Genomic DNA, 16,366 nt, shown 5'->3' on the forward strand with positions numbered 1-16,366 from the left:
TTCCTTATGAGAAAAATCATAGAGACCAATATGCCAATTCTGGTTCTGTGAAAACGTGAATCGAAAAGAAAACTTTTTCATTTTCGCTTTCAGAAATTCTTTTCACTTTTTCGATTCATTTGAAACGAAAAGCGTTTCTCGTCCTTTGATATTATGAATAATTTAGTGAAATTAATTTTTTCACAGAACGAGAATCAAATGAGTGAACAAGTGAAAAGCTATTCGTTTCACTTATTCACAGAACCAGAATTGGCCTACAAGAAAGCCAATTTTTGCTTTGCTAACGGGTTTCTTTAAAATTGTTTAATTTCAATTTTAAATCGAGGCTCCATCAAAATGAAGACGATATATGACTTGGAAACTATACGGTCTTTCACTTTTGAGCTTTCACATACTCTTTGAAGATGGATTTTTTTTTTAAACTTCGTGTAGGTATATTAAACAATCAGGACAAACTTTTTACAGTTCAGAAACAAGTGTTTTATTGCTTTAAAAGATAATCTGTCTATAGCTTTAAGGAACCGGTACACAAAACTCAATGCGTTCAAAAATCATTCATGTGAGCGAATATGATAGGAATTTAGCCTCAAACTGTCAAACTGTCAGATGAACGAACATTTTGATTTCAAGATTTTTATTGAATGCTTGAACAGTTCTTCCGTTTTTTTTTCTTCTAAATGTAGGTACCGTTTTCTTTGATGAAATGTACTTTTGTGATCTTTTGAAATTACCACCTCCTCCTTATCGGGCAACTTATATACAGAAAAAGTGTTTACAAAAATTTATCGATTTTAATGAAAATGACAAAATTTGAAAAGCAATATGTTGGATACCGCTAGAAACCATTTTTGTAAATTATTACTCCAAGATCAATAAGGGCTGAAAAAATCGTGCTATTTGTCAGAGGAACACTCTACAGAACCGAAAAAAGGATATTCAATACCTTAAATGTCCAAAAATTAAAGAAATATAATCAGAAGATTAGAGTCGATTTTTGGAAGTACTGATTTACGAGCGCTAAAAATTTAGGAAACACCGACATTTCTGTTCAAAATTGTATCACCCCAGACTGTCAAACTACTTATCTTACCAAATTAGAGACGAATTATAATGATACTGAATATTAAAAGTGCTTTTTCTTAAATAAAAGCTGTTACTGCCTTTTTTAAATAAGAAAATAATTTGGTAGAAAACCCGTATCTTCTTGCCAAATTTTGGCAAAATTAATTCATTTGCAATAAGAATAAGGGATCAAAACTGTCCATACAAATATTTTGGTTTGCAAGCTGTTTTTTGAAGGAGGAGAGTGGGGGAGGGTAAGAGTTAACAAAAAAAAAAAAACTTGTTGGTTTTAAAAAAGACTATTCTGACTGATTTTGAAAAATCCATTTTACGTTTTTAACCCATTTCCGGCGGCTACCAGTTCCAGTTGACCTAGAAACTTGAAATTTTACACACTTATTGTTAATTAATTATTGATCTAATTAAAAGAAATGTAAAAAAAAAAATTGGAAAAGCTTCTTGTTTTCCGGAAAATTCACGTTGCGTTTTCGAAACGCTCGCCGAAAATGGGCCTTATCAAAATTATTTTAAAAAAAATTTCTTACATAGAATATAAATCAGTTTTATTTAAATATTTTTATGAAGAAATGAACTAGATATAAATACACTGGGTATTGAAAAATTGTTGAAAACAAAAGGACAAATTGCGTTCAAAAATTCGACCTCAAATTTTTCAAGAGCTGAAATTTTAAAAGTCCTAAAATAGCACGAAAAAAATTTTTCACAAAGAAATCCAGAAACAGGTCGATTAGATAATTGAACAATCTTTCAAAATCAATTTTTATTTTATTTTAAATTATAATCAGTTAGGTTCCAGAAGCTTCAAACATGACGTTACCAAAACGCAACGTTAGCCGGAAATGGGTTAAGCCAAAATACAGAGCCAAAATTTTCAGATTAATTGCACTTGCAGAGCCTACTGTAGGTAAATTCAGTATCTTACAAAAGCAACTGCACAACTGCCCAGCACTCAAGTCAGTGATACGAAATGGAATATCGTGGAGTGAGCTGGTGGTGGCCCATAAATAATTTTATGGACTCTTTTATACATTAAAATAAATTTTGGGTAACATATTTGTTCCATTTTTTTGCGATTATTACAAATTATTGTTAAAAAAAAATTCAAACACCATTTCATCCAAAAAAGATTCATTAGCTTATACTTCATACCTTGTTCCAATGTTCAAATGGAAAATTCATAATGAACTACCGCCTACTTCGAAAAAGTTTTTTTCAAAAATCGGCTTACCTATGCGATATAAAATTTCATAAAAAATTTTCGTTTTATTTTAATTTCCTTGTTATTTCACCGATTCCGATTATAGTTAAAACAACAATTTTCCAGTTATATTACTATTGTCTACCTAAAACTTTAAATCATCTCTTGGACTAGAAAAAGGGGAATATTTCAAATTTTCGTATTTCTTTGTATACTTTAATCTCTTATTTTGGAAAATCGCACAATTTGAAATATTCATGTGAAGTCCTTCGTATGCTTCTCATTATTCAGGATAACTTTTCCTATACTTCAAAGGATTTTCTTCTTCAGCTAAGTCGCTTTTTGGCTCGTAAGAAACTTTAAAAAACAAAAATCCCAATATTCTTACGCAACGCTATTAAAAAAAAACGAATAAGAAAAAAAGAATAAAACAAGAAAAGGTTCACCATGTCCTGTGTTTTATATCCTTTCTTCTTCAAACAAAAAAAAAAAAAAGTCATGTAATCTTTATCAATTGCGTTCTTTTTTACTTTATCCTACCTTTATACCTACATACATATATCTAAAAAGTCTTTGGATGGACGAACCGGACGGTCCGTTACTCTTAATCTTGACAAATCATTCTCTTTTATGCAGAAAAGCAAAGAATGAAAAAGAAAAAAAAAAAAAAACTCTATAAATGCATTACATACTTCTTATGTTCTTATATAAGGACTACTTCTGAACTTACCTATCGTACTCGCGATTGTCTTCGTCGCATCTGGCATCCTGAAGCTCCCTCCAGCTTTTGCCATGACGGCACGTTGTTACCAAAACTAGGTCTCGTCCGTTATGCAAATGAAATAGGGAATTCCGTGTCTCTGAACCTATCCCATGGACATATCTAAAAAGAAAGTAAAAGACAGAAATGAAGTTATATAAAAAAAAAAACGAAAATGAGAATTGCAATGAAATTAGCGATAGTTTTTTCCTTATTTTTTTTTTTCTATGATATTTGTGCTGAAGTAGAAGTATCTTCTTCGAGAAAGGAATAACAACGACTATCTACAAGTTTTATTAATTCCTTGAATGATCCAGGAAAAAAACGAAGAAGAAGTAGAAAAAAAGTACCTATGTATGTATATAAAACCCGTTAGCTGAGCAAATAAAACGAATAACAAGAAACTTTTCCTACTTCCAACAAAGAGAGCAAAATAAATAGAACTTTTGTAAAATACCCGCTCCGCCTTGCCGCCATCGACAACCCAAACAACCAACTTGGATTTGAGGTGGGTTTTTCTGATGATAGGAAGGTCCTAATGGTGAAGCTTTGTGGTAGTTTCTCAACTATCATCACAGATAGTCCTTGTGTATACCTACAATGATGAAGCCTGGCAATAACCGGACCTGTATCACAGTTTGAATGGGCCACTAAGCGGGATAAAACTTTTCCGAGAGCTATACCACAACCATCGATATGAAAGCCAATACCCACCAACCACCACCTACTGCTATCTCTCCTCAAGGATATAGCCCCATTCGTCCAATTCTATATCCTTTTTTGTTGCTTGTTGTTGTTGGTTTGGTTATATGCCTTCTGCCGTAGTGTGTGCATTGCAGCCCATTGTGTATTTTATTTGTTTTTATAGTATATGCTATGCCCCATGCTGGAGCTCCTGGTGGTGCTTGATCGCCTTCACAATTGCCATAATAACTAAAACTTAATCAGACAATGGGCCCGATAGGAGTCATACCAACTATTTTTATTTTCTTCCTTGAAAAGCACAGATTCAAGGCAAGAAAAGTTTGATGTCTAGTTGGTGGTTGGTATATAGCTACTCGTATCTATATATGGAGATAGGAAACATTCAATTGAACCAGGTCGGTCTTTAGATTGATTTGTGCAGATTGCATCAGTTGCTTGGTCGAGTTTATAGGGTGTTCTTGTGGTTCTTGACAAGGATTGATCTCTTGTGTGCATTTAAAGGATTAGTTTTGTTATTATAATACAGTGATGTGTAAAAAAAACTTATTTGATTTTTGATTTTATGAAGAGGGAGGTTTGCGAAAGGATTAAAAATGAGTTTTGAAATGAAAGATATATGTATAAATATGTACACATCAATATGGCTTTTCTTATACTCTCAGATTAGAATACTTCGTAAATGGAATCGAATTAATCATGATATGGAACATTTTGGGAAAGCTACAAGGCTTGTGGGGTTTTTAGGGGGTAAGGTCGAAAGATATAAGAGTAATAACCCAGAATATGATCGATATCGATGCTGGAGGTATGCCAAGTAGACTTTTTGCACTATTTAAGACCAGAAGTAAAAAATTTCCCAATTAAACAAGTAGGTACAAGAAAATGAGAATAGTGAAAAAGTTTATTCATGCCTTTTTTATAATCTGAATCAGCTAGATTATTTAAATTATGCTAAAATTCAAAAGAATCAACGAGATTTAGGTACATTTTTTCCCAAAAAATAAGTAGGGTAAGGTGGTATAAGAGTGCGCATTTTAGACAAAACACCAAATAAAACAATAACAAAAAGAATTTAACTACTTTTTTTATATATAGTTTTTAGTTTATAATCAAAGCAACGAAAAAACTCAATACTGGTAACAAAAATGTGTTAATTCAATAGTTATAAACAAAATACCACATTAGGTCATTTGCGCACTCTTATACACACTATTGTGTAGGAGTGCACGGCTTAGTTTGCAAGAGTGCGCAGCTGCGTACAGGTGTAAGTTCGCACAAAAGTCGCAAATAAAACTGCCTATCTTTAAATAAACAGAGTATTTTTCAACCCATCACTCCTTGCATGAGGAACAATCAATTTAGTCTTCGATTAATGGTTCCGAGAAAATTTCAATATTTCCTAGTTACTTTCATTCGCTTGTTTTTGTAAAACTTGTATTTGGTTTCTTTTTGGTTGGAATTGCTTTTTTAGCTGCTGTTTGCTGGTATATGGACAAATGCCAGTTATTTTGAAGCCTTGGATGGCATTTACTGCTCTTTTAACCCATGCACTCTTATACATCATCATGGTGCGCACTCTTACACGTCCAGACATGTAATCGAAGAATATATATGTATTTCACAATGCACTTTATTACCAATCTTACGTGTTCCTTAAATGTTTCCTTTTGTCGACTTTAAAATGTCCCATACTTTATTTATTGTTATTTTTTTTGTTTGGCAAGAAAAATTGGAAAAAAAAGTGCTAAAAAACTTAAACTTAACTAGCACCTCTGTTTACAAACACATTTGCATGAAATTTTGACAGCAGATCAAACTCACTTAGTCAGTCTTCTTCAGTCTTGTATTCCCTTTCAAACCGTAGAAAATCGCTTTGCGCACTCTTATCAACCGCGCACTCTTATACCATCCTACCCTACATTTCAATTATTTCAATGAACACTTTAGATTTTTAGTTATAATTTTAAATGCAATATCTAGTAAGTAGTTTCATAAATTTGGGATATTTATCACAGGGTGTTCTCGCAAAACTAAAAAAAATTTAAAAAAATCAGAAAAATAAGCATTTTTTTAATGAAAAATTTTAGTTTTAGGTATTGTTCACACTTTTATTTACTAACTATGTTATTTAAAGCCATAAGTTAATTAAAAAAATAAATGAGTAGGCAAGACATAAATTGTTGGTAATATAGGTATAAAGCGTTCAAAATGATAATGGTTTAAGTCCGTTTGAAATTTGTGCATTATATTTTATACAGAACTTTAAGAAGGTCATTTTCAGAAACAAGGGGAAGTTTTAAAAGAATGTTTCACAGATCAATACTTTACGTCTTCAGTTTTTTCTTTCATTTTATTTAAGATAAAACGAAACACTTAATTTGTATGACCTTAAAACATAACTTGTAGAGAAGTGGACTTGACCCATTATTATTTAATTCTGAATGCCTCATATTTCTGTTTTTTTTTCCAAAATCTCATATTTGTCTCGATATGTTTTGCGGGATAACTTTAAGATTCATGTTCAGCAAAAAAAAAAAATCATTGTCAGGAAATAAAAAACAAGTTAGAACTTAAAATTCTGTACGCGTATCAAAATGTCTGTTTTAACCTAGTTTTGTATTTTATTATTCTAATTTTCTATTATTCTTTAGTACAAATTCTGTATATTCAGAGTTCTTTTCTTCAAAATTCAGATAAATCTAAAATTTTTTATTTGCAATTTTGAATTTTGAAACACAGAACTACAAATTTTCAGAATTTAAAATAACTGAATTTCGAATTTCTAGAATTTTAAAAGTAGAATTATCGATTTACAAAAATTTGTCGTACAGAATTTTGGCACTTTTATAATAATTGTAACCCTAATCTTAATCGTTTTTGAAATACAATTTTTCTGGAGCATTTAAGCCATTAGCGAAAAAGTATATTTTATGATATGGACCAAAAATCAGACACGCTTATTGAACGCTCTTGAGCCCAACTCGCTTTCATTAGGTATTATACGGCAGGTTTTGGTTTTCCTATATATGAAGGTTCAACCTTTTTTCCCACAAAATTTCAATCGGTGTAAAACACTTAAGTGTAAAACTTTCACTACCTATTTATTAATATTACCTACCATAGTAGAAGACGGATGTTGAAAGCTTTTAAACCTTTTTAATTCTTTATCAGTAACTATAGAACTTCAAAGCCGGATGTTCAACAAGTCAACATTTTTCGCACTTGGGGTTAGCCCATAAATTAAAAAAAAATTCAAAGTAAATAACTCTGTTATCTTAAATTGATGGAAAAGTTTTTGAAAAACAAAACAAAAAGGCACTTGAAATTAATGAAATAATATAATATCTTTTTCTTCTTTTTTTTTATATTTTATAATATTTGAAAGTTAATTTTTAAAAATTCATTTTGACACAAAAACATTTGGTGTTATAAAATCAGTCGTAAACTGTCTGTAAAAGGCTAAACAGATGCAAACTTGATATGTGGCGTTTTTTTGCATACTTTCTTCCCAAATTTTTCAAGTATCGATGCAAAAAATGTATTTGAAATGTATTATGGTAAATTTAAATTTTATTGCACTAACTAAAATATTTTGACTATAACATTTTTTGCATTGAAAAAAAAAAAAAAAATTATGAAAATCGAATTTTTTTCAAAGAAAAAAAAAAATCAAAGTAGGCTAAAATTGATTTGGGGTATTGCGACCCCGCATGTCCATCCCCGGGGTTCGAACCACCAAAATATTGTGTTGTAATCCGAACTACGTTTGTGTTCGATACGATAAAATTATTGAAAGTAGGCTAAAATTGATTTCTGGAAGTCTTAAAGTCTGTTTTTCAAATGTTTAGGTAAATCATTATAAAAACAATTTTTTTTTTGGTATGAAGAGCGTTTTAACGCTTCGTTGTTGTAAATTTATTAATTAGAGTAGAGTTTTGCTACCCAAGTGTGTATTTTATGTTCAGTAAATTTATGAATGTATTTTCTTGAAAAAAAAAAAAGAAATACATACCTAAAATAATTATTTGCACAAAAATCAATTGGAATACTTTGCTCGGAACTCAAGATCATTAATATAATTATTTTATTCTTTAAAAAAATATTTAAATTTTTTTAGTTTCTTAATATTACCTAATACAAAAAATAGGATTACAGTTAACATTTCTTGAGGTCAAAAAGTTTCGTAAGGTTTTTTGTTAAAAATACTTCCTTAATGTACCTACTAGATACATTTTTTTACACCCGGAAAAACCTAATTTTGTACTCTAATATTTATTTAAAAGAAGAAAATTTAATGAATTTCAAAACTATGAATGCTCAAAAGTCAGTAAGTGCGATATTTTCCATACTTTTTTTTCTTTTTTCTGATAGAAAAACTTCACAGTACTGTTTATTATTTGACCTCTGGGGAGCTGCTCCTTTGATAAGGAGATTTTTATCAACAGTTAAAATAGTAAAAAAAAACATCACATTAACTATAAAAGCAAAAGAAAAAAACAAAAAAAAAAGGCAACGTAACTGTTCAATGGGGTCCAATTGACATGAGAGGTTCTCATTGGGCTTAAAGGTTTTTTTTGTTTGTTTGTTTTAAGGACGAAAAGAAACATTACGGGTAGAAATAATGTGAAAAAGCAGGGAAAATATAAATTGGAATTGGAAAGGCTTGCGAGCCTCGCTGCTTCGCCTTGCAATAACCATAGACAACAAAATTACCTAAATATCTTGAAGAGGTTGTATACACTAACAAATAGAGAAAAAAATTAACAAAAAAAAAAAAAAACGACAGAATTGAAACAAGGAACGGAACTTTAATCACAAGGACGAAGGCGAGGACGAGAACGAGAATGAAAACGACGATGGACAGAATCTCTTGACCGATATTGGATTATATTTTTCTAGAGCAGCATCTATCCTTCGCATCCCTAAAGAGTTTTTTTTTCGTCTATTTCAACTGGAATAGTCTTAAAGTTTTTTTTTTTTTTTTTTGAAAAACCAAAAAAAAAGAATATCTACTGCCTTTTTGTCCTTGCTACGTCCCGCAGCAATTTCTTTCTAAAGTGGCAAGTGGCAAGATGTTTGGGATTTTTAACTACATTTAGGCAAATTGATTTCAATTTAATCAGAAAATTTTTAGTGAATTTAATGCGATTAGCTGTGAAATTTATTTTAAGACAAAAAAAAAATCCAAAGAATTCCTTCCATTTTCGTCCTTAGACGCAGATATTTTCGCGTGCCATTTTAGATTTTATCGACCTTTTGTTTTTTTTTTTTTGTCTATTGTTTTTTACTTCTTTTCTCTTTTTTAGTTTAAGGACATTCTTGATAAGGACATTCTTATAATTTTTCTTCTGTTTTTTTTTTTCGTTTCTGTTTTGATGTCTTTTAAGAGGATAACAGTTTTAATGTCATGAAGATAAAAGATGATTTTCAAAGTTATTGATTGGCTTTTTTTTCGTGCTCCTTGCACGAAATGACGATTTTTATGAATGTCCTTTTCTTTTTGCTCTTGATGTCATTTGGTTGGTTTTGTCTACAATCTGTGAAAACGAATAAGGAAAGAAGAAGAATATGCGAAGACCCATCAAAGTGTTATGACTTGAAATAAAAATAAAATTTCTAAGGATAATCTTAAGCTACAAAAAACAAAAAAAAAGAAGAAAAGGATAGCACAGAAAAAAAGGACATGATTCGTTTGTGTGAAAGCAATCGGTGGTTTTGAATCTCCATCACAGACAAAAGTTATTTATTCATCATCATTTGTGAGGCATTGTGTAGGGTTTGGGTTTTTCGTTCGGGGTGTAAAGGAGAAACCGCCTTCACATTTATTCAATCGTGTGTCCTTATGATATTATTAGAATGACTTTGATTTAATTAATTCATTTGGGTTATAAATGATTGGAAGGTACCTATAGGGACGATAGATTTTCTTTTTCTAATTAATTCAGTAATTGACTTAGGTTCTTTTGGAATTGGATAATTTCTTTTTTTTTTATTCTAGATAAATTGGTTGATGCTTTTGGAGTTCATTGATGTAGAACTGATTTGTGGGGTTTATCTAGAGTTTAATTGGTGTGGAATTGATTGACGAGGTTTAAAGACTCGAGAAATGGGAAATTTTATTTTAATAGAGTAATTTTAGTTTTAGGAACCTTTTAGTCTAAAAAAAAAACAAAATGAAACATGGTCAGTGTGGTGAGTACATACAAGTACATATTTTCATTAGAACCAACTTCAGTATAATGTGGTAAATGGATAAAAGGTAAAATTCGGTTATTTCATTTAAAATGTTTAGTTTAGGTAGTTCAGGTTAGATTGACGTTCGCACATAATTACACTATACTCGTATACCTATTCATAGAAATGTATTCGGTAGATGGTGCACAAATATTTGTAGTTTTTTAATGGCAAAAAGGATTACCTATATTTTTTCATCTGACTATAGATAAAAAAAAAGCCGCTATCCAGTTATTTTAAATTAAAAAGGAGATATATATTTTTCGGGGAAACTTATTTCCAGTGAAATTTTTGGCGGCATATTTAATATTTATTAAAATGTGGAATAAAATGTGACGAAAAAAAATAACAAAAGTATGGTCAAAATGATCATTTCATGAAAAGGACTAAGAGCGGAATTTTAATTCGTCACTCAAATAAAATTGACTAAAGTGAACATTAATTTGCTCTTGTGTTTGGCCCACTTTAGCTAATTGTTACGTTAGGAAAACCTAAGGGTTTCTTTACTTTTAACTTATGAATTCCAACTGAGAAAGTTTTGAAGTAAATGCTTGGGCAAACACTAAGAAAATTTATCTCCGATTTGTGCTTGAGAAAAGTGGAGTTTAAAAAAATTTCGTTAGACCTTCACTATCAGCAGAAAGAAAAGCTCAAAAAAAGATGTCAAAAAAGAAAAGTAAAAGTATAGGTATTTCATCAAGCTCAATGACTTAGAGGCTTGTGATAGCTAGACTTAAAAATTGTTTTTTTTTTTTTATAAAAATTGTCAAAAAAGTGCTATACTTAAAAAATTATTTAATGACACATAAAACCGAAATATAAAAATGCGCTTTTTTATTTTGGTCATATGGCGGATACCGTAAATTTAAGTCCTCTAAGGAATCTCTCAAAACACATAACTGTCAACATCAAATTTAAATTAAAGCACTGCAGTGGTTTGGGCTGTAACTCGAGATACAGAAACAAACAGACACACAGCCAACCAGACGGACAGAATTGCGGGTCCCACTTTTTTCGCCTCGTAATGTTGTGTTTGATTGTTATTGCGAGTTCGATATTTTTTTACGAATTCTAATCGCAAGTAAAAACGTATAAGAGCCTTCTGCGATAGAGTTTTTTTTTTTTGTGAAACTTGCAGATTCAATTTTCAACAGGATAATGACCGAAATTGTAAGTATGAACTTGCTATTTTTTAAAGACGAATATCAGTTTTAAAATAAGCGTTAATGACTAAAAACAGTATTTGCATATTTATTTTGAAAACTCCTTACCTATTAAAAAATTATTCCCGGAAAATCTCGAATGCATTTCCGAATTCCATCTCCTTTTTTTAATGCTCCATAAAATTATTATCATGCAACATTATTCCTGAGCTATGGTCAAATTTAGAATAGCTTTCGACATTCAATTTTTTTTTACAATGAAGATTCTGGCATAGTTAACGACCACAAGAGAAATATTTTTGAAGCTTTTAGTCATACTTTACCAAACTTTATTGAAACTCATAAAACCTTTTCCACAGGACTATCCAGTTAAGGATTTAAGGTAGCTACACCATGTTTCTTTTTTTTTTTCTTCCCGGTAAAACCTAACACAAAAATTCAATCCTATCCTCTGTACAATGCGCTCTATGACATATCACTTCTACAAAATAGTACAAACATATTCAATGATAAACAAGAGATAAGTGAATGTGAATTTTACATAAATGGATCACAGTGGTTTTAATTAGAAAATACGTTATTTGTATTAACATTAGGTACATGAAACCACAAACAGTGTTGTTCTTCTTTTTTTTCTACTTTTTTTCAAAGGGTAAAGTCTCTATTTTTAAATCGAAGAAAAAAAAAAACAAACACTTCCGTTTTTTAAATTTTCTCAGCAGCAAATATCAATTGAATCACTATCTACCCTTAAAGCAAAATAATAATGATCAACACAATAACGAAATACATCAAAAACTGTAACAAGCAGCTATAAGCCGTAAAACAAATTAAATGTTATTTAATTAATATCCCTAACCAGGACGTTTTCAAAAGGACTCAATTTCAAACGAATCATCTTTTCTCTGGGATAAAATTTAAGAGCATTTTGTAGAATATTTTATACAATTAACAAAATTCATTAACGAAATTAATTGAGCCAAAGTATTAAGTTAGCATCCTTTTAGGTAGATATAATTTCTCTTATATAATGCGATATACTATTATACCGGTATGCCTCATAAGTGTGGTAGCTTTTTTGATTTCCAAAATGAATGAGGATATTTAAATGAAAATATTATATACAGTTTCCATGCCAATCTCAGACATTATGTTGATGATGATGATGATGAATTTCAAAGTTGGTTTGAATTTATACAAAAGTATATTTTTTTTATGAAAATATAAAAATCCAAACCACAAAACTCTACCACTTCATTCAAAACCAAACAAAAAAAACTAACTGCTATGAAAGTTTTAATGTAAACATTTACATTTTTACAGTCTTTACTTTTTTGGGCATCCAGTGAAAACAATTACAGAAACTATTTTACACCAACTACTTCATTGCATATTCAAAAATTATAACTTTTAGTTAACAACTGGATACTAGTGGAAACATTTTAAGTTCAAAATTTTATCATTCTGTAGTTACATGCTATTTTCTTTTTTTTTTTTTTTGAAAACCTACAAACTAAAAATATATCAGATAAAAAGGCAGGACCGGACTAGTGAATAGCTGAGTAACAACGCTATCAATTTCTATTGAGAGGAAGAAACTTTTTTTATTTTTTTGCATAATTTAGAGTTTGAAAAAAAAAAAAATTTGTTTATCGAAAACGATTCGAGAACTTGATTTTATAGGAAAATTGAAAAAACGATATTTGGCATTAAAAAAGGTGTATCACGAGAAAAATTTGATTTAATGTTCTTTTACTTTTTTTTGGATAAACAAACAGTGAAACCAGAAATGTTTGTAACTCCATATTTTCTGAATATTAGATTTGAATGCCGTATTTAGTAATTTCTAAATAGAATTGGTACTATCTATATTCTATATATTCTATAGTCTAGTCAACGACTTTACTTTGCGATATAGGTATATCTATATTATAAGAAGTTATGCATTCGTGATACAGAAAAATAAGTTGAGATAGAAATTAGACATGACATTACGAGGATAGAGAATGCCAAAAAAGTGGGTCCTGGAAGTCCGTCTGTCTGTATAAGGAGCTACATCCTAAACGGACCGATCGACATCAAACTTGGTGTGTATCATTTTTTTGGAGACTCTCCAGAGTGGTTTTTGAAAATATTTTTTTTGGATTAAAAATAACTGTACCTGTCATATACTAACTTCGGAAAAGTTTAACTTTCTTGAAAAAGGCTCCAATGATTTTGTTAAAAAGTTCAAATGTTTGTTTTTAGACAGTGGTTATCTTTTGATGAAAAAAAATTTTCGAGATTCATTAATAAATATGTAGGTATAACTGTTTTTTTTTTTCAAATTTGATTTCCGGCCAAATTATGGATTTCATTTCAACAAATTTTTTTTCAAACAAAAGCATTTATATAATTTTAATATAAACCAGAAATAAAATTTCAAAAAAGTAATTTTTGGATTTAAAAATAGAAATTATAAAATATGATTTGAAAAATCAAATTTTTGAAAACGGGACACAGCAGCTTGAATTCCAACACCAAGTTCGTGCGACGCAGTCGTGCATTTTATTTTTTTGTTAATAGACAACATATCAAGCCATTTTCGCCAAATTACCGAAAGCGCCATTTTGAGGTAGGAATTTTGTATGTTTTAAGCCACTTTAAAAAAAAATGTATCTCCAGAAACGAAATTAATGTGTAAATTAAAAAAAAAAAAACAATGTTTTGAGTGCCACAAAACCTCGTGGTGGGCCTAAAGAGCTAAATTTGATGAATTCAGCCCTGATGGATGGTGTTGAAAGCTCCATTAAAAAAAATTCTTTAGGTAAACCTATATCTAATGCTTTTGAGAGTTTTTATTTTTTTTGTGTAAAATTCAAAAGCTGAAATTCTTAGATATTAACGTAGTATGAATGAATGAAAGAGCCTCAAACAATATTCTATGTAAATAATTGCCATTTTCCCTTCATACCACTTGGAGATTTTTCATAGTTTTTTTTTCTCTTTTTTTTTTGTCTTTATTCTTTGTACAAAAAAATACAAACCCATTTTGAAATGTAAGGAAAAACGGTGTGCTTTTTGTAAATGCATTCATCCTTAAAGAAGAAATTTCAGAAGAGATGTTTATATAAAGCAAGTCAGTCTATATGTATAGGGAATTTCATCTTTATACAAACGGCGCGAGAAAGTTGTTTTGTTAGAATTAGGTTAAATGGAACGAGAGTATCGGCCAAAAGTAAATATAAAAGTTGAGAAATTTTGTAATTGAGAAGGAAAATATTTAGTTTTCATATTACTTGTAATACATACATACAAATATAAATGTTTTAACTATTGAAGAGTACAAAGAGGCTTTTGTTTAAATAACCTATATAAAATTGTGAGTTGAGTTTATATTAAAAAAAATATATGTATCTATGGAACTTTGCAGTTTTAGATATAGCCTTTGGTTCCTGGCAAACAGACTTTTCATATCTCAACATTTTCTAGGATATGGTAAAAATCAATTTTTGTTGTAGACAATTAAACAAAAATATGTGGTTAACACTATTAAGAAAATCAGGGAGAAAATTCCTTTTTAAATTCTACTTTCAAAGTATTTTTTCATTAAACAAACCCCATTTTTAAAGAGCAAACGAAAATAGGCATGGGACCAGATCCCCCATAACTACTTCAGTTTTCAAAACTTCTTTTACTTTATAAACTTTGCCATAGGTAGATAGGTAAATGAATTGTGTCTGAAAATCCACTTCTGCACTCAAAAATATTAAACGCTCTACTTTTGTCCTTAAAATGCAAACGACACAAACACAAGAAAAAAAATTCGTCCATTTCAATTCTCGCAGCAGCAGTGACTGATGCTCTGAAAATTCCCCTGTTTCCCTATCAAAAGAGACATCTATCTAACCATCAGCAGGACTACTGGGCTTTATAGCACTTTATATGTATATGCTTTCATATATGCCATCACATATATATTTGTATGCACATCACTTTGACTAAAGGATCATCAATGAATCCTGTTTAATGCATAAAGGCTGCCCAAAAATGCACCTCTGTCTCTGTGGCACCATCATTGTGTGTGTGTGGGGAAATCGTATTATGTCGGTTTCGGCATCATGATAGACAGGTACAAAAGGTATATGACACATCATGAAGGTATATAGAAAGAAGAAAATGAGGCCATAAAATTGAAGCACTCATTATGATTATGACGATAGAAATGATAATGATGATGATGAAGATGATTATGATGTTCACTCTCGGATGAACGTTGATATACTTCACATGCACAATGGCATATATGCGTTGCATTGGAGTTATGTGAAACCATCAGACAACGCCAAAGCTACCAACGTCAATTTTTCCAACAACGACACACGGCGATGACGAAGTCGAATTGACGGTATATAGCATCATCAGGAAGCAAGACCACCTCCAGCAAAGGCAACCATTTTCTAATTGAAATGGGACTTTTTTTTTTTAAATACAGGACACTCGAGGTCCCAGTCAGCATGTCAGTCAGTAATTTCACATCATGAATGCACCTGCCATGACACTGTTTCCTAAGATATATGGATGGAACCTGCATATTGAAAGAGAAATAAAGTGAGGGAGTAAAAGAGACTATGACGCAGCCAGAAACTATTCCACCCGCGCGACACCACAACTATATGTACCTATATGAAAACAGCCTTTGGCCCAGTTTGTATAAAGCGGTTTGCCTGCAGGATTTGGAATTATAGTCTTCGATTTAAGGCAAGCAGCAGCATTCCATTCCGTATCGATGGTGATGCTGATGCTGCTGCTGCTGGTGGAAAATGTTCAACCTGCATTGCATCCAATCAAGTCATCTCTACCTCATGTGTTCACATTAATACATTCATCATGGGTAAGGTGTAGCACAGAGAGAGGATATAAAGAGCAGGATGCATGTAGAATTTGAAAATGAATCAAGCATTCAACATCAATAGAACAGAATTTCTGCTAAGCCATTTACCTTCTTCCAACTAAAAAACCCTTCAGATAGTTTCCTAGGAAAAGTCATGCTAGAAACTGATCAACATTGTTCCTCTGAATTTGAAACATAACATGTTTCGGCTGCAATAGCTTGGGTCTACCTTCCTTGATTGTTCTAGCATTTGGAGTCTATAATATGTATCCTTGTGTCTGTATTAAGCAACTGCCTTTGTACACAACAACGCCACGTGTGTCTTTAAATTTGATTACTTTATTCAGTGT

At 30.8% G+C, this 16,366-nt stretch overlaps 1 protein-coding gene across 1 annotated transcript in view; it reads right to left on the reverse strand.

Moving 5' to 3' along the window:
* LOC129919147 (exostosin-1) overlaps positions 1–16,366 on the reverse strand; it is a 286,145-nt gene that overhangs the window by 140,856 nt on the left and 128,923 nt on the right. Inside the window, exon 3 of the mRNA XM_055999997.1 lies at positions 3,012–3,164. Coding sequence (XP_055855972.1) covers positions 3,012–3,164 — 153 coding nt within the window. The remainder of the gene's footprint in view (positions 1–3,011; positions 3,165–16,366) is intronic.

Source organism: Episyrphus balteatus, chromosome 4, assembly GCF_945859705.1.
Source record: "Episyrphus balteatus chromosome 4, idEpiBalt1.1, whole genome shotgun sequence".
Lineage (NCBI taxonomy): Eukaryota > Metazoa > Arthropoda > Insecta > Diptera > Syrphidae > Episyrphus > Episyrphus balteatus.